Genomic DNA, 23551 nt, shown 5'->3' with positions numbered 1-23551 from the left:
GCGAAAATAATTAGTTCAACAGTTTCAGAATAAGGATACGGCTCTCTTATCCATTGATGGATGTATGGTTGATGTTTCATTTGTCTGCCACCGTGGTCTGATGGTCGAGCATTTTGTCTTTCACACGGACGACCCGCGTTCGAATCCCACTTCTTCTAGTTTTCTTTTTGAAATGTAAATACTTCAATTTGGTGCACGTTGAGAGCTATATAAAGAATGACATCCTCAATGCATGTAGATTTAATATTTTAACTTAAAACTAGGCTACCTTTGCGTATAATCAATTATATTCCAAAAAAATCATATTGGAAACGCGGGGTCTCGAACTCGGGTCGCCGGCTTGCCAGGAGTGAACACTGGCCGCTGGACCACTGTGCCAGACGGGATATATCCATTGTGTATCCAAGACCATCAATGGACAAGAGACCCGTGTTTAGAATATTTTTCTTTTGAATGAAGTTTTATCTCTTTATTCTCAAATGCATTAATCCCAGTTACAATATCACAATAACGTGTGAGTGATGATACAATTCAACAATCCTCAGATTCCTCGTAATTCATAATCCACAAAAACCACAATCCACGCATAGACACTTCAATTTTATGCTTGAATGAAACACAATCCAGGCGCTCCCACAGCGGAGAATATGAAAGGAATCAGAGCCAAACGAGCGATAGGTTTCAATCATTAAAAATATCCCCGCAGGATTCACATTTGCAATGCTGCGCGTTGTTAAAATAACCACATAATGTGTACATCGCACCTAGTGAGCGCCACGGTATATATAACGTGCATTATTTAGGACAACGTGAATTTAGTATCAGCATTTTGGGTCTATTTTACATTTCAAAAGCCCCCTCTGGAAGAATGAAGCACAAAAACGTAATTCAGAATGGTATAATGCAGATCCTAGACTGTGAGAATCATTTCAGGAAGCGAGCTGTCATTTCTTTGCGGGGGCGTGGCCATGGTTCATCCAGCTAACTGAACTTAAGCCTGCTCTCGACCAGGCTCAAACTTTTTGATCTGTTGTCATGGTGATTTGGACAATCGAGCGTCGGGGAACAGAAAGGTCCGGCTTAAGTCAGGCTATACTGGAAATTATCCGGCTAACTCAGTTAGCCAGGTACGGGGAACAGGGCCCAGAGAAAGACTTTCGTCTTGTTTACAACATCCGGCAACATCACCTCCTGGTTTGGGAATAGCACTGCACAAGACCGAAGCAGACTACAAAGAGTGACACGTTCAGCCGAACGCACAATTGGAGGGGGGCTCCCCACCCTCCAGAACATTTACAACAAGCGTTGCAAGGGCAAGGCTAAGAGAATCATTAAAGACTCCAGTCACCCGAACAACTGCCTCTTTGAACTGCTGCGGTCAGGCAAGCGATACCGGAGTCTCAAGGCGAGCACAGAAAGACTCAGAAGAAGCTTCTATCCCCAGGCCATCAGGCTGCTAAACGAACAATGAACACTACACAACAACAACCACCAAACGCACATAGCACACACATCCACACGCACACACTCACTTTAAACAAACACACTGTAGCACCCACTCCACACACTTTATAGCACACACCCACTTTAAACAAACACACTGTAGCACCCACTCCCCACACTTTATATTTATTGATGAAGGATTGCACTACAACTCGTACACCTTACTGTAAATTGTACCTAAATTGTACCTCATCCCATTTCTGCTTTGCACTATATAGTACTGTACATTAGTACACTGCATAGTATTGTATATTATATGGTAACTCAGAACATTGTACATATGTCTATACCGAACACTGTGACCTCATTTTCTTCTTCTAAATTACATGCTATACTATGTTATTTGATACTATCTTGTCTAGCACAGTCTCTGGAGCGTAACAGTAAGAAGCATTTTGTATGAAAGTATTCTGTACTTCTGTATGACAACTATTAAAGAAACTTGAAACATCAGGGTCCCCCATTTTCAATTCATCATATGACACACACGACATACAGATAGACAGTACGGCTACATCTATACATTTATGACATACCAGATTTGCAAATACAGTACTGTTTGTGATACAAAAAGTGTCCAGGAAAATAGTGTATATACATTTGACATAGAAACTGTACATTGGAGGAGGTTGGGTAGGATTGGGTGGGGTTGGTTGGGGGGGGGGTTGGGTAGGGGGGGGGGACACTGTACACTGTACATTGGAATACTGACCAAATGTATTGAGCTGTACTGTACTGTACCTATTCTGCAATCTGTTAATAAAGTTTTCAATCAATCAATCAATCAATGATTAGCATAACAGTAAGGAATTATAGCTACGTGCCTGAAATTCGAGGCCATAGATGACAGGGGCATCGTCCTCCATGTTGTAGCCAGTTTAATCTTTAATCTCCTTGAGTTATAGTCGCCAAAAAGTGTAACGTTAGTGTTCAATTTGAAGCAGAAGGAATGATCCTCAAAAACATCACTGTGTATTTCTCAGCTAGAAGAACACAGCTGACTGTCGCTGCAGACAGTTCCGCGATCGTGAAATGTGACGTGCAGAGCGTCAACTGCGTAACGTCAGACAGACCTGGTCATGTTTACGTGTTTAAAATGCCGAGGATACGTTTCGAGAATAACATTTTCACCGTAGCGTAATACAGTTTGAGCCCTCCTGGACACCATACATTATTTATGTTATTTCCTGGTAGACCCGCGCGCATGCGTACCGCAGTCTTAGCTGTCATTCAAGTAAAGGTAAGAAGAAAGATTCTGATGTTTTGGTTATATATTTTCCTTACGGTTGGTGACGTCACGCGCCGTTGAATTGTTAGCACAGTGATCCGTCTCGTGCGCGTTTACCTGTGTACTGTACCAGGCGCGTGTCTGTTAGTTGTCGCTTAGCGACGAGCTAATAACGTTAGCTATGCAGCTCAGGTGACGCTAGCTGTAGCTAGTTACTAGTTGTAGTTAGCATCATGTTTCATATCTACAGCTACAGTGAACCCAGGCTACTGTACCACACTGATGATAAGACTCACAACCACAATAAGTCAAATGTATATACTCTCTTTTTTTAGACTCTTCTTGTATCACAAACCGTACTGTATTTGTAAAGCTGGTATGTCATAAGGATGTAGCAGTACTGTCTATCTGTATGTCATGTATGTCATATTATGTTATGATGAATTGAAAATGGGGGACCCTGATGTAAACAAGAAGAAAGTCTTTCTCTGGTCTGCATCCCCTTAACAATTGTGTGTATTGAGCTGTACTGTATTGTACCCATTCTGCAATCTGTTAATAAAATGTTCAATCAATCAATAAACTATGGGGAAGTGACTCCCTTAGCGCTGCTGGTTTCCCTTTGTTATCACAGAAGCATTAAAGGGATAGTTCGGATTTTGGATATTAAATGTTTGAAATACTTGCCAGTAGGTACCCATGTACATGTCAAAATACTTCCCAAAGGTCAGTGAATACCACGATCACAACACCAGAGGGAGCTCCACAAATCATGTTAAACCCAGATTCGGCTCAAATAAGGGACTAAACACGTTTCGCAATTATGCCACATCAATGTGGAACGCCCTACCCAAAGCTGTAAAGGAATGTGGATCACTACCCACTTTCAAAACCTCTCTCAAGGGACACCTACGGGAGACTGCAATTCAACACTGGCCCCTGTAAATATCCTAACCGAACCCCCTCCAATGTACAGTCATTTACCTAGTATGGTTTTGTCAATAGTCCAATGTACAATTTTGTTTGTTTGTACAGTGTCTCTCCCCCCCCCCCCCCCCCCCCTCAATGTACAGTTTTGCTTGTTTATACAGTGTGCCCCCCCCCCCAACCCCCTCCAATGTAGATTACCCAGTATGGTTGTCAATATCCCAGTGTACCCAACCCCCCCCCACACAACCTCCTCCAATGTACAGTTTCTACGTCAAATGTATATACTCCCTTTTCCTGACTCCTTCTGTATCACAAACAGTACTGTATTTGCAAATCTGGTATGTCATAAATGTATAGATGTAGCAGTACTGACTATCTGTATGTCATGTATGTCATATATGTCCTGATGAATTGAAAATGGGGGACCCTGATGTAAACAAGACGAAAGTCTTTCTCTGGTCTGCATCCCCTTAACAATTGTGTGTATTGAGCTGTACTGTATTGTACCCATTCTGCAATCTGTTAATAAAGTTTTCAATCAATCAATCAAAGGGGATGTAAAAGCTTAATTTACAGAGTAGTGGTCGGAGTTCTGGTCGACATCAGAGCGAACCTGAAAGCAAACGGCGTCTTGAAAGTTTTGAAACCGTAATGTTTTAATCCACAGCACAACATGCAGGCAAAGGGGTTACCTGTTACCAGTGTTGTAGTCGAGTCACCAAATCTTGAGTCCGAGTTGAGTCACCAAAGAAGAGCCTAAGTTGAGTCCCCATTACCCTAGTCTGAGTCCAAGTCATCAAGGTTGAGTCCACTCACAGAGGTCTGTTGAAGTTTGAGGTTGCCCTGGTCTGTCATATGTCATAAATGTTACGATGAAGTGAAAATGGGGGACCCTGATGTAAACAAGACGAAAGTCTTTCTCTGGTCTGCATCGCCTTAACAATTGTGTGTATTGAGCCGTACTGTATATTATTTTCAATCAATCAATCAATCCAATCAATCAAGTCTTCTCTTCAATAGTTAATTTACATATCGAACATCTAGAAGTGTTCTTGCTGGAATTTGATGTTAACTCTGTGTAAGCAAAGCGCACGATTCGGGGCGTCTCTTATGTATCTTAAGTACTGAACATGAGGGTATGGACGTGAATCTGCATGTAGGTGGAACACCCGTGTCTGCCCTTGCACAAAATAAAATAATGTTACAGTATTAATATAGCCATCAATATCTTATGCCAAATGAGGCCTATTACAAAAAAATAAATAACTTATCAATTAACAAGTCTAGAGTCCTCGTCTGCACCTTCCTAGTCTGAATGCAGTCAATGATCGAGTCCAAGTCGAGTCACTAGTCCTGAAAATCGTTCCAGAACTCAGACTGTTCTGTTACTAACTGCCTGTTACTAACAACAAAATCACCTCCTCCACCACTGTGGATGCTACTATCACTTGGCACCGACCAGTTGCCAGTGTACAACAGACCTTTGGCAAGTTCAGGGTGGTTTTCACGAAAACATGTAGTGTTCTCATACAAAAAGCCGCACTGTAGTAGTGCTATATGTGCTGGAGCAGATAACGCGGCATATCCACTGTTTCACAATTCTGGAGGAAGATGAATTTGTGTTAGAAATGGGTAACCCTTTCGCCTTCATGGTGTGGTGTGGTCGGATTAAAGCATCTTGTTTTCAAGACCCCGTTCCTGCCGTTTACTGTGTGTCTAAAGCTTACCGGTTTGCTCTGAACCCGGCCAGAACTCTGACTCTGTACGTAACCTATTAGCTTTGCTTCCACTACACTACTGTGGCAAGTGTTTCATTCAACTTGATGTCCAACAATCCGAACTATCCTTCTTTGGGGTAGCATATTTTGGGCTATAATGAAGCTTAAAATATCCAGCATTATGCAACAGCTGTTAGGGTTAGTGTTGGTGTTAGGGTTCATGATAGTGTTAGGGATACAGGAGTATTCTCATAGCGCTCCTCTCTGTGACCCCAGTGATTTGTCTTGAAGGAGCATTAAGATGGAGAGTGGCGAGGCTCCCGCTCAGCGGCCGGTTACCCTGGACATCACAGTCGAGGAGGACGTCATCGAGGAAGCCTCCACGCCAGGCTCCGCTCTGGAGGCAACCACCTCCAGCCGGCCCGGTTCCTCGGACAACCTCCTCTTCCCGGAGGAGAGCATCGACCTGGGGGGAGAGTCCTTCGTCACCCCCCAGGAGGACAGCAGCGCCACGCCCTCAGACAGTCTGCTGGAGAAACTCAACGAGCAGATGATGGAGAGCGTCATGATCTCTGACTCCCCTAATAACAGCGAGGAGGATGACATGGCTCCCATTGACTCCCTACTGGAGGGCGGAGAGGAGGAGGAGGAGGAGGAGGAGGATGTGAAGGTGAAGGAGGAGGAGGAGGTGAAGGAGAAGGAGGAGGTGAAGGAGGAGGTGGTGGCGGCGGTGAGAGAGCTAGAGGCCTCAGCAGACAAAGAGGAAACATCTGAGATAGGACAGAATACGACTGAGATCAGAATGCCAGACCAGGAGAGGGAACGTCCTGAAGAGAAAGTGGAGGAGGATTCTAAGGAGCAGGTCACTGTCTCGGTGTCTATTGTTACTCGGATCCAAGCTCCAAGCCCCTGTAGTCCTGAGGCTGAACAGCCGGCGCCAGAGGTCTCCACAGGGACCATCCACGAGCACCAACCCGTGCCGGTGTGCACCATCTTCAGCCAGGCCACCCTGCCCAAGTCCCTGGTGCCGGACGGCTTCCAGCCCACCCTCATCAAGTCCCCCAGCTTCAGTATGGGGAGCGGCGGGAGCGGCACACACGACGAGACGGGGACCCCCAGTAAGCTGACCCCTCCGCTGGTGTGCCAGCCCAGCCCCAGCCTCAGCAAGTTCTTCTCCGACAACGGGCATGTCAACCCGGCCTCCGACTTCTTCGACTCCTTCACCACCTCCTCGTCCTTCGTCTCCGTCTCCAACCCCAACGCAGAGAGCCCTGCTGCTTCCGCGGCCCCCACCCCCGAGCGCCAGCTCTCCTCCACCTCCTCCTCCCTCTCCACCACGGGGGGGGCCCCGCCTACAGACCCCGGCGCTCCCACGCCCGGTTCCTTCTTCGAAGCCACGCCCGCCGAAGCTGCCGCCTCCAAACCTCCACAACAACAACAACAGCCGCCGCTGCATGCGACCCCGGCTACGGCCCAAGCCCTGGCATCTCCGGCCCAAGCCTCGACGAGACCGCTAGCCCAAGCCCCGGCACCCCTGGCACCTGCGCCGGCCCCTCCCCCGCAGCCTTTCAACCAGCTCCAGGCGGTGTTCTCGGGCAGCGACGACCCTTTTGCCACGGCGTTGAGCCTGAGCGAGGTGGATAAGCGGCACGACGCCTGGCTGCCCTCGGAGGAGACCAGGAAGGTGCTCATCTCCGTGGCCACCCAGCAGTACAGTCCTGTCTACGTGGAGAGAGACCGGCTCACCATGCCGGGCCTCAAGTTTGACAACCTACAGGTACTTGTCATTCCAAAAAATACTTTTTTTTTTTTTTCTTTTTTTTCCTTCCCAGTAATTCTGTGTTTCTGCTGTTTATATGATGTGTGGATGAAATAGATGCTACCACACCCTGGAGTTTGCAGGCGGTGTTCAGTTAGTCTATATCATTTGACTTACTGCAGTTCACTCATTGTGCTGGGTTTGTTTCTCAAAGATAAGGCCAGTGTAACATTTTATTTCATATCATCAACATAGCCTACAAAGACCTACAAGACATGTCTTCTACTCTCAACACTCTTCCTACTCTCTGCTACCCTTAGAGCTCTCAACACTCTTCCTACTCTCTGCTACCCTTAGAGCTCTCAACACGCTTCCTACTCTCTGCTACCCTTAAGGTGCTCCCATAGTCGAGCAGACTGTACACAGAGCAGACTCCGCGGAGGTCCGCGCGGCTCTTTGAGCTTTGATCTCAGCGGACAGCAGAAGCGTTTTGGTTGACATCGAACTGCATTTAATGTGACGCCGATCTGCATTTTACTCTGACCACTCGCCCCGTGCCAAGAGAGATGTTTGAATGGCTTTTCTAAATGAAGTGTGTAAAATTGCCAGTTTTATTTCGAAATATTGGAAACTGAGATAACATAGAATGTTATCTCCGTTTCCAATATTTTGAAATAAAACTGGTGCTTTTATTTCATGCAATGCGTGTCTTTTCAGCACCACGCGCTGTCCACCTCAAGCCTATACGGTACATTGCATCTCGCTGCCTATATACCTGTTATTCAAGTGCGTAAAACTGCCCGTTTTATTATCGAAATATTGGAAACGGAGATAACATACTCTTTATTTTGACATCGGATGACGACGACATGACAGAAGTTGAACAGCGTGGGGACAATTGTGTAAACTGGCGCGTGACATCTAGGAAATTGGTCCATGGAGGTCCGCTCGACTATGAAGGCTCAAAGAGTCCGCGCGGACCTCCGCGGAGTCTGCTCTGTGTACAGTCTGCTGGACTATGGGAGCGCCTTTAGAGCTCTCAACACTCTTCCTACTCTCTGCTACCCTTAGAGCTCTCAACACTCTTCCTACTCTCTGCTACCCTTAGAGCTCTCAACACTCTTCCTACTCTCTGCTACCCTTAGAGCTCTCAACACTCTTCCTACTCTCTGCTACCCTTAGAGCTCTCAACACTCTTCCTACTCTCTGCTACCCTTAGAGCTCTCAACACTCTTCCTACTCTCTGAGTTTGTTAGGAGGGAACGGCCCCCTGGTGTGATTTGATATAGTGAGTTTGTTAGGAGGAGGCTCATACAGAACCAAGTATGTACCTGTACCTTATGTGTGACAAATAAAACAAAACATGAAACTTGAACTTGAGGATGGAAGAGCCTCCTGGTGTGCAGCAAGGTTCTATAAATATGTCAAGCGCTTAAATATAATGACATTTTGGGTTAAGTTTAGCCTTACATGAGAGAATCATCAGCTGTTTTCAAGTTTAAGTGTTTAACACAATGGGGATGAACAACGGATATCTCCGTGTTTCGATTCCACCCGTTGTGGACAGAAGCACGGATATATCCGTGGCAAGTTGTTTTGGCTTTTATTCCATTTTAATAACCTATTCAAGGTCGCCGAGCGGCACTGCAGATTTACCCTACTCTTTGAATTCACCAACGTGCATTACCGGCCAGATCCTCTTAGGGGCGCTGTCACGATAATGGAGTGTGCCCTGTGGCTGAACGATGAACTATTTTTTTTTTACTTTCAATGGAGTTTTCATTTAGCTCGATTCTGGATCTGCAGCCTGTAGCTTGGATTGCGTTTTGCATCGCAGATTTCACTATGCAATAAGGGGATTTATCATCAGCCAATGGACATATCGATCTACCAGATGGCGATCGATAAAGTAGGGCTGGGGGCGATATGGCAAAAAAATCGAAATTAATTAATTATCGAAATTGTTATAAGTTAAAAAGAAAAAAAATCTTTTAAACAACAGATGTATGTTTATTTTGCAGCAATTCTTTGTCGTTGCCGCCATCTTTAGTGTTACATCCCCTCACACTCCAGTTCTCAGGCTGCAGCTGGTTTAAAAGTGAAAGTAAACCGGCTTCTCTGCTGGCTGTGGCTCCAGGGGAGTTGAACAGTTCTGGCTCTGCTAGTTTATTTTCGATCTTTTGGCGCTTTTTTGGTGGACAAACCACCGCACATGTGCACCGTGACTCGTGACTGGAGTCTAGCTCTGCTAGCACACATAGCCTACTGTGTACAGACAGTTTCAAACTGTATTTTAAATTAGAAAGCAAACAAAATAAATGGACAAGAGAAAAATAAATCTCAATTTGGTCAGTATTGTCATTTGGACAAGCAAAGCCATTACTTTAAGTTGCAGGCAAGAAAGACAAGTCTGTCCACTGTCTCTGGTTTTAAAACTGCCCTGTTGCAGGTCCAAAAAAAAAGGTTTTTTCGATATTCGATATCGATTATTAAAATATATCGCAATATTTATCGTTATATCGCCCAGCCCTACGATAATGGGGAAATGCTCGGGGGGATCCCACCGGCCCATGGTAAGATCTTTTTCACGTAAAGTACATCCCGTTCGGGCCTTGTTTTGATAGCCATCCATCCGATCAATGAATGAGGCTAATGAGGCTAACGCGGTTATTGGTAATCAATAATCAGAAACGACATCCCCCGCCCCCCCCTTTCATGCATACATGCTTGAGGATCGTGCCGATCATATGCAGTTTGAGTTATTTCTGTAGCATATGTATAACGGAAATGCCATTAGATATAACGGTAGTAGCTATTTGCCCTTTATCTCGCCTTCCAGGAAATATCCTAGCCGAAATCCCGTATAACGCTTATATTCACGGCGCTATAAAATGAGAACATATTGATGAAATTTGTTCTTCTTTAAGCCATTTTGAAGGGACGGTTTATGGTCTCAATTGGCAATGAGAATGGACAGATAGCAATACTAGTATAAAGTATAGATTTAGCTCTACAAACAGCCCCACGTCTGTTTACATTTGCCGGTCCTCTAGAGATTTATTAGACGCATCCCAATGGCCCCGAATGTGTTAATGTCAAACCATGTTGTTAAAATGAAATAGCAAGTTAGCGAGCATGCCATTGAAACGGTCTAGAAATGTCCTGTTCAGGTTACCATGCCCATGTATGTATGAAAATTAGGCCTACTCAAACAGAATGACACATTAACACATTGGCGACCGCTGGGATGCGTCTAATATAGTGGTTGAGGACCAGCTTTTGTAAACAGACCGGTGTCTTTTTGTACAGCTAAATCTATACTTTATAGTATTGCTATCTGTCCATTCTCATTGTCAATTGAGTTCATAAACCGTCCCTTCAAAATGGCTTAAAGAAAAAAAAATGCATCAATAGGTTGTCATTTTATAGCGCCGTGAATATAAGCATTATAGCGGATTTTGTCTCGTATATTTTCTGGAAGGCTAGTTATAGGGCTAATAGCTGCTAACGTTATATTCAACGGCATTTCTGTTTTACATATGCTAAAGAAATAACTCAAACTGCATATCATCGGGACTGTCCCAAAGCATGTATGCATCAAAGGGGGGGGGGGGGGGGGGGGCGGGGGACGTTGATTATTATTATTGATTACCAATAACAGTGGTCGTGTAACTAGCCACATACGCTGCTCGGCTGGTTGCGTATCATAGCAAGCTCTGATCCGGCTGTAATTTATGTGAAAAAGATCTTACCATGAGCCGGTGAGATACCCCCGAGCATTTCCCCGTTATCGATCGGCATCTGGTAGATCGAGATGTCCATTGGCTGATGATAAATCCCCTTATTCCATGGTGAAATCTGCGATTCGAAACGTAATCCATGGTACATGATGCTGGTTCAGGATCCGGGTACTAAAATACTCCATTGAAAGAAAGAAAAAAAAAGTGGTCCATTCGCCCACAGGGCATACTGCAGTGGAGCGATGGCGCCCCTAAGAGGATCTGGCCTTATTGCACGTTCTCGATTTCACAGACTAGGGAATATATGCAGTGCCGATCCGCGACCTTGACCCGGTTATTAAAATGGAATAAAAGCAATAACAACTTGCCACGGCTTTATACGTGATTCTGTCCACAACGCATGGATTCGAAACCCGTATTTATACGTGGTTGGGCGGCAAAGTGTTAACACATTGACGACCGGCCCTCGCCATCTAATATGTGGCTGGAGGACAACGCTTTGTAAACAAACCGATGTACTTTTGGATAGCTATATATATACTTTATAGTATTGCTATCTGTCCATTCTCATTGTCACTTGAGTGCATAAACCGTGCCTTCATAATGGCTTAAAGAAAAAAAAATACATCGGTTGGTTGTCATTTTATAGCGTCGTGAATATAAGCAGTTTTCGTCTCATATTTTTTCTGGAAAGCTAGATATGAGGCTAAAGGCTACTCACGTTATATCGAACGGCATTTCTGTTGTATATATTCGAATGAAATAAAACAAACGGCTTATCATCCGGACTATTACAGAGCATCTATGGATGAAATGGGGGAGGCGGGGGACGCCGATTAGTATTATTGATTAGCAATAGTGTGTCCGTGCAAGTAGCCACATTCACTGATCGATTGCTTGCGTTTTACAACAATGTCTGATCCGGCTGTAATTTGGGTGAAGAGGGTCCTACCGTCAGCCCATGTGATCGCCGGCAGCATTTCCCCATTATTCATTGGCATCTGGTAGATGGATATGTCCATTGGCTGATCATAAATCCCATTATTCCAGGCTGAAATCTGCGCTTCGAACCGTGATCAACGGTGCATGCTGTTGGCTTGGGATCAGGCTAAAATGAAACGCCCATAGACTGTAAAAAAAAAAAGTATCCACTCGCCCACAATGATACTGCAGTGGAGCGATGGCGCCCCTAAGAGGATCTGGCCCGTATTGCATGTTGCTGATTTCAAGGAGGCGGGTAAATCTGCAGAGTCGATCTGGGATCTTGATCCCTTTATTAATATGGAATAAAACGATAACAACTTGCCACAAGTTAACTCGTGGCTCTGGTCCTCAACGCATGGCACCGAAACCCGAGTTGACTCGTGGTTAGGGGTGGGAATCACCAGTTTCGTCATGATACGATACGATATCGATTCTTTGGACAACGATACGATATTTGCCGATATCACAAAGTCTCTCACGATACAATACGATACGATTAGATTCAGGTGCCTGCGATCGATATGAGATGATATCATATGCCCATTTAACACAATCAGTAACATTTAGATCAACAAAAAAAAGGTAATGAAAATATCATTTGACATTTGTATTTTTGAGCTCTTCCAGACATTTAAAGGAAAATCAATCTATTGTTTTTAATACAAATAGACCTCCTGTTCACTGTAAAGTGCCACGTTTTTATATATTGAGCTTTAAACTTTAAGCTAAATTTTTTGGAACTCAAAACTCACAACCTCCCTCTCCCAAACCATTCCTACAACAATTTGTTGATGTTGCATGATCATGTATAGGCCTATAATAATAATAATAAATAAATAATAACATTTAAACATCAAACTCCTCTGACCTCATCTGGTCTTTCCAAAGACGCGCGCACACACACACACAGAAAGGGAGAATGCTATGCTGTAACGTCTACACACACGGAGCTACTGCTGTTGTTCTTGGGCGGATATGAGACTCGCCACAGGATTTTAAAAATAAGAGTATCGATATGAATCGATCTTATTACATCGCATCGATCCGATTCGATTGTTGATAATTACATCGATGTATCGATCTGGATCGATGTATCGTCCCACCCCTACTCGTGGTTGGGCGGCAAAGTGTTAATCTGTGTTGTTGTTGTTGTTGTTGTTGTTGTTGTTGTTGTTGTTGTTGTTGTAGGGGGATGCAGTGAAGGACCTGATGGTACGGTTCTTGGGAGAACAAGCAGCCACCAAGAGACAGGTCCCCACAGCCGACTCTGCACAGCAGTCCTTCATAGGCCTCAGAGAGCTCATTGTAAGTTAAAGTCACCCATTACTACTGTTTGTGTTTCTGTGTGTTTGTTGTTTGGTGGGGAAGAGAGGGTTTGGGGCTCAAGTAAAGAAAAAGGCTTCTCATTTCTGTAGCGAGCTAACTAGTACCATGACTTCAGAACAATAGCTACTAGGGGTGTAACGATGCGACGTCACAACGATTCATTTCGATTACGATTATTCAGGCAACGATTCAATGCATCATGAAATCTCTTCATTTGACCACGATTCGATTAATTTTCGATACATTTTCTATCAGTTAATTCCCCAAAAAATGTTGAATACACAAATGTGGCTGGGGAAACTGATTCACTCAGCATGAATGGACTATAGGTCAATAAAAACAATACACACAAAAAAAAACATCAAACATTAGATTAATTTCGATTATAATCGATTCTAACATATTCAAATCGATGCAGTTGAATCGTCACATTAGAATCGATGCATTTCGATTAATCGATGCATCGTTACACCCCTAATAGCTACAGACCTCACTAGTACCACGACTACAGAACAACAGCTACAGACCTCACTAGTACCACGACTACAGAACAACAGCTACAGACCTCACTAGTACCACGACTACAGAACAACAGCTACAGACCTCACTAGTACCACAACTACAGAACAACAGCTACAGACCTCACTAGTACTACGACTACAGAACAACGGCTACAGACCTGACCATGTTATGATGTGTGCTCCATCTGACGGGGTTGTATCTTATGACAGGGTTGTATGTTACGACAGGGTTATATCTTATGACAGGGTTGTATGTTACGACAGGGTTGTATGTTCTGTATCGTATGGCTCCGCTCTGCGTCACTACTGCACTGTACCTCGCTCGCGCACTGAATAAAGAATTCCACAATGTACCTTTACATCCGTCTGACCACACCCCTATCAGCTTACCTTCATAAGCAGGTGTGTGGCCACCTACTCGCCTCCTTCTTCGCTTTCACCACAAGGAAGTGCCTTCGGTACTTGACGAGGTTGCTAGTTGAAGAAAGTTGAGACGAGTTTACATTGTGCTTATTTTTTTCTTCTCTCATAAATATTCAAGAGAAAAATCTAAGTCATAATGTCTACTTCGGAGAGTCGTAGAACCACTCTTCACCAGCGGTTCTCCATTCCCGCCTCCATTGTGCGTTCTGGTGCAGGGCTGTTGCCGCGTTCGTGGTCTGCAGCCACGCCCGGTAGTAGGGGTGGACGGTATAAACGGTATACGGTATAAACGGTATGAATTTGCTCTACGGTATGGATTTTGACTATACCGTGTAACCGGTAGAGCAGCTCTAAAAGAGCAATGACATCATGTAACCACAGCGTGACTATTTCAATCGCATTTGCCCCTAAAAATAGATAGAATTAGTCATAGATAATAGATATGTGCAAACTGGAAAAAGTTATTTAGGAGGCTTCGCGCAGTGGGCGTGTCAACACGCAATTGTCATTTCATAATAAACACATATCACCGCGGCGCACAGCAAGTTTCAATTTCAGTTCCTGGCATTTTTAACCAGTGGAGAAAGGTAAGGGATTTCCCTATCGTTTTTCTTATATGAATTATTCTACGTTAATAAAACATACCTGGTGATCAACTACAGTTTGCTGTAAACATTATGATATGTGTGTAGTGTTATGATAACGACGGCTGCAGCGGGAGGACGGCTGCAGCAGTGGAGTTGCGAATAGCATGTAGCTGCAGAGCCGCAGAACCATGGGCGCTTTTAGGTCTGGTCACAGGCCCGCTCAACAGCGCCCCCCCACCCAACGGCTGAATTGCCAATGGCTCCTGAAAGCGCCCATGGTTCTGCGGCTCTGCAGCTACATATGCTTCTAGCAACGGAAACACTGATACCGTGATATATACCGTTACCGTCTATGCTTCAAATTATACCGTGATATACATTTTAGACCATACCGTCCACCCCTACCCGGTAGGCATCCGATGGGTAGTTTGCCTCTCCGAGGAGCCAGTGCACCGGTGCCGTCGACTCTGCGATGGCCTGGTCCTGGCTCTGGTTCCGGGGAATCGTCCGTTGTTGAACGGCCGGTTCCGTTGGTTCCGGAGGATTTGAGACGCAAGCTTTTTGCGTCTGCTCGGTCCCGTCGCAAGATGGTGTCCTGCAGACGTGAACGGCCTGGGTTTGGGGAATTGCTGGAGACCAGCGAGGATGCGTCGGTCTCTAGCTGTCCAATGGAAACAGAGGATTGCATGGTAGAGGCGGACGGGTTCTTGTTTGAAGGCCCAGTAGAGACGAATATCCCACCCATCCAGGTAACACTGGAGGGGGGTGATATGTCTCCTTGGGGCGCCTTGTTCGAGGATGTCGGGGAAACCCCTCGGCCTCTTCAGCAGGATGCCCTACTATCAGCCACATCAGACTGTGGCTCCTTAACCAGTCGCAGCCTGCTGCATGTGAGGGATGCGGGTTCGGTGGAGGAAAGTCTGCAGGGGGAACTGCAGGCTTTGTTCCCCGAGCTTATGGCGGTGGCGGCCGCTGCAAACGGCGTGCCGCTGCCGCAGCCACTGCCTGCTCCTGTCCCCGATGATTTAATAGGTCATCTCTGGCAGCGTCGCCCGGTGAGAGGGGTGGACGTTGTCTACCCATTTTTCCCCTCAATGGGGGCCTATGTTCGTCGGGGCCAGGTGGTGTCCCACATCATGGGCCTCACTCCCGCCTACGTACCAGTTACGCGGGTGGTGGGTTTGGTTGAAGGTATGAGAGAGGGTGTGCCACGGCTTGATAGGCCGATGGCCGCTCTCCTCTGTCCGGATGTGGTGTGGGAGCCGTTATGCAAGCCGGTTCTCCAAGGAAGATCGGCTAGGCGGTTGGCGTATTGGAGTGACCAGTCATTCATCGCGGGTACACAATCGCTGGCTGCTGCGTCTAACATCGCACAGCTGGCTAGATTTGTATCCGGGATAATGACGGGCGGCACGGAGCGGTCGGAGGTACAACATGATCAGCTCACCCAGGCGGCAGGAGCTGTCCTGCATCTGACCCAGGTGCAAGCCATAGCCTCTGGGAAAGTGCGCGCCCTGGCTACTCTGATCCAGCGCCACCTTTGGCTGGAGCAGGCCCATGTGCCGGAGAAGAAGAGGTCTCCTCTTCTGACGGCCACCCTCTCCGATGCTGGACTATTCGGGAAGGCCCTGCAGCTGATGACCTCAACATGCAGAGAGATGGCAGAGGAGAGATCCGTGCTCCAACCCCATTTTCCGCCTCCCGTCATCGCCGGTGGAGTCGGAAGGCTTCCGCGTCGTCGAGGTTCCTCCGCCGTGGCTGCCAATGCCTCCATCGCCACTGCTGGCCCGTCGACGAAGGCCAGGAGGAGAGACTGTGCTGCTGCTGTAGCCGGCCCATCTACGACCGGAGGTGACGGTAGGGATCAACGAGACCAGCAACCGATTGCCTACCGTCCCTCCGGGGCTTCTCGGGGTGGCAAAGCCCGAGCGGCTCAAGGCAGCAGACGCCGCTAGACAGTGACTTTTTTACCCATGCGGTCCCCACTGTTTACCCCTCCCCGGCCCTCTCATATTATTTGTTGATTAAATAAAAAGTCCCCTAAAGGGGGACTGTATTTTTTGGTTAAACAAACTGTGTGTTTCTTCACCAAAATATGATGAGGTTGAAAAGTGTGAATCTACATTGGTATGCATTGATGGATGAGTTACGTTCGTGTTATGAGATTAAAGCAAGGTCTGCAGCATTCACTCGGTTATAGAAGGGTTTCTATCTCGGCCTGACGCTCCACATGCTGGTTGTATGGTCTGTTGCTTACACACAAAGTAATGTTGAACTACAACACTGTTGTGTTAGTTGCAGTATTACGTAACCATTGACTACAGGAAGGCTCGTTAACTTGTCAATGTTACACAATAAGGAGACGGCAGCCAAAGTATCTAACTAAAGAATATTTTAATTAATAGTTACCATGGTTTTCGTAACTGAAATGAACCTCAAATAATAGACAGACAAACACAGGGCTATACAGACAGGATCAGCACCAGACGGAAGGGATGACAGACTACTTATACACAAGGGAATGACGAGACAACACACACCTGGGGTAATGGTAATTGGGTACACCTGGGGGGAAAACAATAGGGACTACACACCATGACAAAGGACTACATCTAGACATGACACATCACACTAGGAACGCCTGATCAGGGCACATGACACACATAACATGCAGTAATGCTCGTATACACACGTTCCACGGCCTAGCCGTTATACTCTATATCAGTGTTTTTCTATGTACAACATGGAATGCGGGTGTAGGATTCACACACGCACACGACTTGGTTTTGTTGTAAACCCTGTTCACATTCTGTGGGTAGCATGCATTGTATTAGCTTGCGCTATTCATTGGCTTTCTACCAAAGGTTTTCATATGCTACAGTTGTTATTGTGTGCAGGGGGAAGGGTTTTGTGAGGGGGTGCCGAATAAACCCCTCCTTCCCACTTGATTGGTCGAATGGGTTTTCTCATCTCCTGTTGGGCCAGTCAGGGCCAAGCCGTTAAACGCCTTGGCTGGGGGGGGGGGGGGGGGAAGGGTTGTCCTGACTATGCTCCTATTACAAACAGGAGTTGTGTGTGGGGTTTCCCCCCGTCATAGCGTACGTTACGTTGCTATGACTATGGCTTCCGTGAGTTAGATCTTTACGTAAGGTATGTGGTGTCAAAGTGTCGGGTTAGAGCGTAGGACTTACGGGTCCGCTACGCTCGATTTTATGTGTAACTTGAGTCAGTTGGTCACGTGACTCGCAGTTGCCATGGCTTTTTCATTCTACGACTCACGTGGGTAGGCTTTCTGGGGAATTTCGGTCTAAATCCTCTGTGGAAGGGGTGACTGGATGTAAAAATATAAACAGTTTTTACCCTCGGCTGTGTAGACTGGGATTCATACTGTTGGTGCTTCCTTCTTTTTTATTAAAAAGAGTTGGGAGTTTAGGAAGCACCACACCCCTCTTGTCGTTCCCCTGGGCGCCTTGGGGATTCACTGAAAGGTCTAAATAGCCTGTTCATTGATGTGGTTGTGTCCCGACGCACGTTAAGTGCTAGCTCGGGGTGTTCTGTTGAAGATCAGGCGGGTGACTAGCACGCCTTGGTTGCTTGTGGTTAAAACAGCGTTTTTATAAAGCAACTGGGATGGAGGTTTTTTCCTCTTCCGACGACCTGTATTGGTTATCGACGGATTCTCGTTCATATCTGGGGGATGATGACGGAATGGATCTGAACATATGTAGAGGGGTCTCACGCGCTTGGGGTGGGCCACCAGGCGCGGTTCGCACCGACCGTCTGGGTGGCGCCTTCTTTTCATGTTTTAAGATCAACACGCATATCTGCCCCTTCTCCTGGAGTAGGCATATCGGCGTGGTTAGGGCACGGGACTGGTTCTGGTCACGCTGGTCCAGGTCAGTTGAACCCGTTGTCCGCCGGGGATGCAGATCTGCTGTTCTGGTACCCTGAGGGACTTGTGCTTTTTTCGGGGGGAAAAATGCCAGGTCGGTCCGGGTGTCGCAGGGTTAGGCTCTATGGAGACCCTTGTTGGGTACATATTGTACTCTGCACTGTCGTAATGGCTTACGGCCATGCCAACCTGTACACGCCCGATCTCGTTCGATCTCGGCCGCTACGCTGGTTTGGTCCTGGTTAGTACTTGGTTGGGAGACCGCCTGGGAATACCAAGGGCGGTGTGCTTGGGGCTGGTTCTCCATTCTTTTCGCTCCTCTCTCACGCGTGGCGTGGATGGGGCTGTTGGGGTGGTCTTGGACCTCCTCTGGTAACTCTGTGCTTCCCGTGCCGCCGGGCCCGGTCCGAAGTAATGTTCGTCAACCCGTAGGCCTGGAATAACCCCCTTTTTTTTTTTTAAAACTGCAACACTTGTACTGCGGTATGACACCCGCAGCTGTGTTTTGGAGTTTTTCCTGAGGGGTTATAGGAACAACCACCGCATAGGGTAACGACATGGTGGTTGGTTCCCTGGTGTGTTGGAGCAGTGTCAACTCCCGGGTTGTCCGGTTGAGTGTGCCCCTGCACGTTCATGACGTCTGCCAATCATGTCAGCCTTCTCTGCCTCAACCCCTCTGGGTGGGGGTTTTTAAAGGAGGCTTTGTCATGGTGATCAACCGCGCCAGCATACGCCCCTTCCGCCGGGGCGGCGGTTTTCAGCCGACTCCTTTGGCGCCTGTCTCGTCCGCAGTGCTCCAGGCTCGGGTTACAGCCTGTTGCCTGGTTTCCCCGGTACGCTGCCTGCTTCCGTTGGAGAGTGTTTACGGCCGTGCTGACTGCCTGTTCTGCAGGGTCAGTATGCCAGGCGGTGTGCTATTGGGGGGAAAGGGCCCGCTCTTGGAGGGGCCGGATCCGAATACGCTGGCGATGTGGGGGGCGGTGTCACTAAGTGACCGCCTGGTGGGGTCATGATGCCTCTCCATCTCACCTCCCCTCTCCTCCTCTCCCTCTCACCTCCCCTCTCCTCCCTGCTCCTCCTCTCCCTCTCGCCTCCCCTCTCCTCCCTGCTCCTCTCCCTCTCACCTCCCCTCTCCTCCTCTCCCTCTCGCCTCCCCTCTCCTCCCTCTCGCCTCCCCTCTCCTCCCTGCTCCTCCTCCCCCTCTCCTCCCTGCTCCTCCTCTCCCTCTCACCTCCCCTCTCCTCCCTCTCGCCTCCCCTCTCCTCCCTGCTCCTCCTCTCCCTCTCGCCTCCCCTCTCCTCCCTTCTCATCTCCCTCCTCTCCCTGTCCGCTGAGTGTGAGAATGGGCGGTCTGCCTTGTGACCTGCAATCTCAACTCCTCTCCCTCTCTCCTCCATGTCCCTCCTCTCCCTCTCACCTCCCTGCTCCTCCTCTCCCTTGTCTCCCTGCTCCTGTCCCTCTCACCTCCCCTCTCCTCCCTGCTCCTCCTCTCCCTCTCACCTCCCTGCTCCTCCTCTCCCTCATACCTCCCATATCCTCCCTGCTCCTCCTCTCCCTCTCGCCTCCCATATCCTCCCTGCTCCTCCTCTCCCTCTCCTCCTTGCTCCTCCTCTCCCTCTCCTCCATGCTCCTCCTCTCCCTCTCTCCTCCTCTCGCCTCCCCTCTCTCCTCCCTACTCCTCATCTCCCGCCTCTCCCTCTCTCCTCCCCTCTCCTCCTCTCCCTCTCGCCTCCCCTCTCCTCCCTGCTCCTCCTCTCCCTCTCTCCTCCTCTCCCTCTCACCTCCCCTCTCCTCCTCTCCCTCTCGCCTCCCCTCACCTCCCCTCTCCTCCCTCTCGCCTCCCCTCTCCTCCCTGCTCCTCTCCCTCTCACCTCCCCTCTCCTCCTCTCCCTCTCACCTCCCCTCCCCTCACCTCCCCTCTCCTCCCTCTCTCCTCGCCTCTCCTCCCTGCTCCTCCTCTCCCTCTCACCTCCCCTCTCCTCCCTGCTCCTCCTCTCCCTCTCGCCTCCCCTCTCCTCCCTGCTCCTCCTCTCCCTCTCCTCCCTTCTCATCTCCCTCCTCTCCCTGTCCGCTGAGTGTGAGAATGGGCGGTCTGCCTTGTGACCTGCAATCTCACCTCATTTCCCTCTCTCCTCTGCCCTCCCTCCCTCCCTCCCTCCTGACCCAGAAATGACCCTGACCGGCGGTTGGTATTTAAAACATATGCATCACCAGGCAGGTCGAGAGGGGGGGAGGGAGAGAGAGAGAGAGAGAGAGAGAGAGGTGGAGAGGGAGAGAGAGGTGGGGAGAGAGGGAGAGAGAGAGAGAGAGAGAGGTGGAGATCCTTGCAGCTCAAGAGTTATTTTTCTTCCCCTGCTGTGGTCATGCATTATGCATTGGGCGCTGTGCATATTTCAAGGGCCTTCTGGACTCTGCTGCACACACACACACACACACACACACACACACATACAGGAGCGCACACCCTCACACACACAAATATACACACATGTGGAAGGAGAGGCTCAGCTGGAGAGTAATCTATAAGGGCCACACACACGCACACGCACACACACACACACACACACAACTAGACTATATAGAGTGTGTGTGCGTGTGTGTGTGTGTGTGCGTGTGTGTGTGTGTGTGTGTGTGCGTGCGCAGGCATGTAATAAGACCAAGCAGTACATGCCAACAAGTGAGGGTGGCCCCCCGGAGTGTGAGAGAGGTAGAGAGGTAGAGAGAGAGAGGGAGAGTTGTAGAGGGAGAGAGTGGTCGAGATAGAGGTGCAGAGAGAGAGAGAGAGGGAGAGAGAGATAGATTGAAGCAGGAGAGAGAGGTAGAGTGAGGGGTAGAGAGAGAGGTAGAAAGGTAGAGAGAGAGAGAGAGAGAACTCCTAAAATATATTCATGTTCTAATTGAAAAACTAAACGGAATGAAAAAGATAACTCTACGATCAACACTTGCATCCAAAGGGAAGAGGATCTACACCAGACATTACATGGTAACAAGAAGACAACTGTCAAAAATCTGCTGCCAACTACTACTGTAACTGAGCGGACAAGAAAGCAGCTGACCTTGTGTGTTGCCATGGAAACGGGGCATAACAACCAAAGCAACGCAGAGCAGTAGAGCTAGAGGCAAGAAAAGACACGAGGAGGACACTTGGATGTGTTCTGTGATGAGACCCTGGACACCCAGTCATTACAGTCTCTTACTACACCAATAGAGGGACTGTGTTTGTACAGGGAAATGAGGCAAACCTCAACATGTTTGAAGAGCTTTTTCCAAAAATGAAAACGGAAGTGGAGAGAGAAGAAGAGCCCAATTCTGACACACAGACCGAAGAGGACAAGATGGACAAAGACGCAGCGATCCCAGAGTCGAAACCTTTTGATCACTGTTATTGTTGTACCAAAATACTTTGCCGTCAGTTGTTGGAACATACAGGGTCTTTACTCTTCAACATGCGGCCTGAACGAGTAGAGACTTTGTTCAGACTATAACCAACTATGACCTTTTTAATTCTCACTGAAACACGGTATAGAGAGGATCGAAGAGAGAAAGAAAGGAGAGGGAAAGGATCGCATGCTGCTCATCCCCTCCCATTTCTCACTGTTAGAGCTGGAGCGCAAACCAACTCAGTTTAACTGTTTTAACTGGTCCAGAGGACTGCTCCACTGTGAGCTGCTCCGGGGTCAGTTTAACTGTTTTAACTAGAGGACTGCTCCACTGTGAGCTGCTCCAGGGTCAGTTTAACTGTTTTAACTAGAGGACTGCTCCACTGTGAGCTGCTCCAGGGTCAGTTTAACTGTTTTAACTAGAGGACTGCTCCACTGTGAGCTGCTCCAGGGTCAGTTTAACTGTTTTAACTAGAGGACTGCTCCACTGTGAGCTGCTCCGGGGTCAGTTTAACTGTTTTAACTAGAGGACTGCTCCACTGTGAGCTGCTCCAGGGTCAGTTTAACTGTTTTAACTAGAGGACTGCTCCACTGTGAGCTGCTCCAGGGTCAGTTTAACTGTTTTAACTAGAGGACTGCTCCACTGTGAGCTGCTCCAGGGTCAGTTTAACTGTTTTAACTGGTCCAGAGGACTGCTCCACTGTGAGCTGCTCCAGGGTCAGTTTAACTGTTTTAACTAGAGGACTGCTCCACTGTGAGCTGCTCCAGGGTCAGTTTAACTGTTTTAACTAGAGGACTGCTCCACTGTGAGCTGCTCCGGGGTCAGTTTAACTGTTTTAACTAGAGGACTGCTCCACTGTGAGCTGCTCCAGGGTCAGTTTAACTGTTTTAACTAGAGGACTGCTCCACTGTGAGCTGCTCCAGGGTCAGTTTAACTGTTTTAACTAGAGGACTGCTCCGCTGTGAGCTGCTCCGGGGTCAGTTTAACTGTTTTAACTGGAGGACTGCTCCGCTGTGAGCTGCTCCAGGGTCAGTTTAACTGTTTTAACCAGAGGACTGCTCCACTGTGAGCTGCTCCGGGGTCAGTTTAACTGTTTTAACTAGAGGACTGCTCCGCTGTGAGCTGCTCCAGGGTCAGTTTAACTGTTTTAACTAGAGAACTGCTCCACTGTGAGCTGCTCCAGGGTCAGTTTAACTGTTTTAACTAGAGGACTGCTCCACTGTGAGCTGCTCCAGGGTCAGTTTAACTGTTTTAACTAGAGGACTGCTCCACTGTGAGCTGCTCCAGGGTCAGTTTAACTGTTTTAACTAGAGGACTGCTCCACTGTGAGCTGCTCCGGGGTCAGTTTAACTGTTTTAACTAGAGGACTGCTCCGCTGTGAGCTGCTCCAGGGTCAGTTTAACTGTTTTAACTAGAGGACTGCTCCACTGTGAGCTGCTCCAGGGTCAGTTTAACTGTTTTAACTAGAGGACTGCTCCACTGTGAGCTGCTCCAGGGTCAGTTTAACTGTTTTAACTAGAGGACTGCTCCACTGTGAGCTGCTCCAGGGTCAGTTTAAC

The 23551-nt window shown here is 47.9% G+C and overlaps 1 protein-coding gene across 1 annotated transcript in view; it reads left to right on the top strand.

Moving 5' to 3' along the window:
- The first annotated feature begins 2696 nt into the window (after window positions 1-2696).
- trappc12 (trafficking protein particle complex subunit 12) overlaps window positions 2697-23551 on the top strand; it is a 79649-nt gene continuing 58794 nt past the window's right edge. Inside the window, exons 1-3 of the mRNA XM_084308754.1 lie at window positions 2697-2743; window positions 5671-7156; window positions 13051-13167. Coding sequence (XP_084164880.1) covers window positions 5681-7156; window positions 13051-13167 — 1593 coding nt within the window. The 5' untranslated portion in view covers window positions 2697-2743; window positions 5671-5680. The remainder of the gene's footprint in view (window positions 2744-5670; window positions 7157-13050; window positions 13168-23551) is intronic.

This window comes from Notolepis coatsorum, assembly GCF_963971535.1.
Source record: "Notolepis coatsorum genome assembly, chromosome: 2".
Lineage (NCBI taxonomy): Eukaryota > Metazoa > Chordata > Actinopteri > Aulopiformes > Paralepididae > Notolepis > Notolepis coatsorum.
Note: the sequence above shows the minus strand (reverse complement) of the source record. Positions and strands in the feature narration are given on the sequence as shown.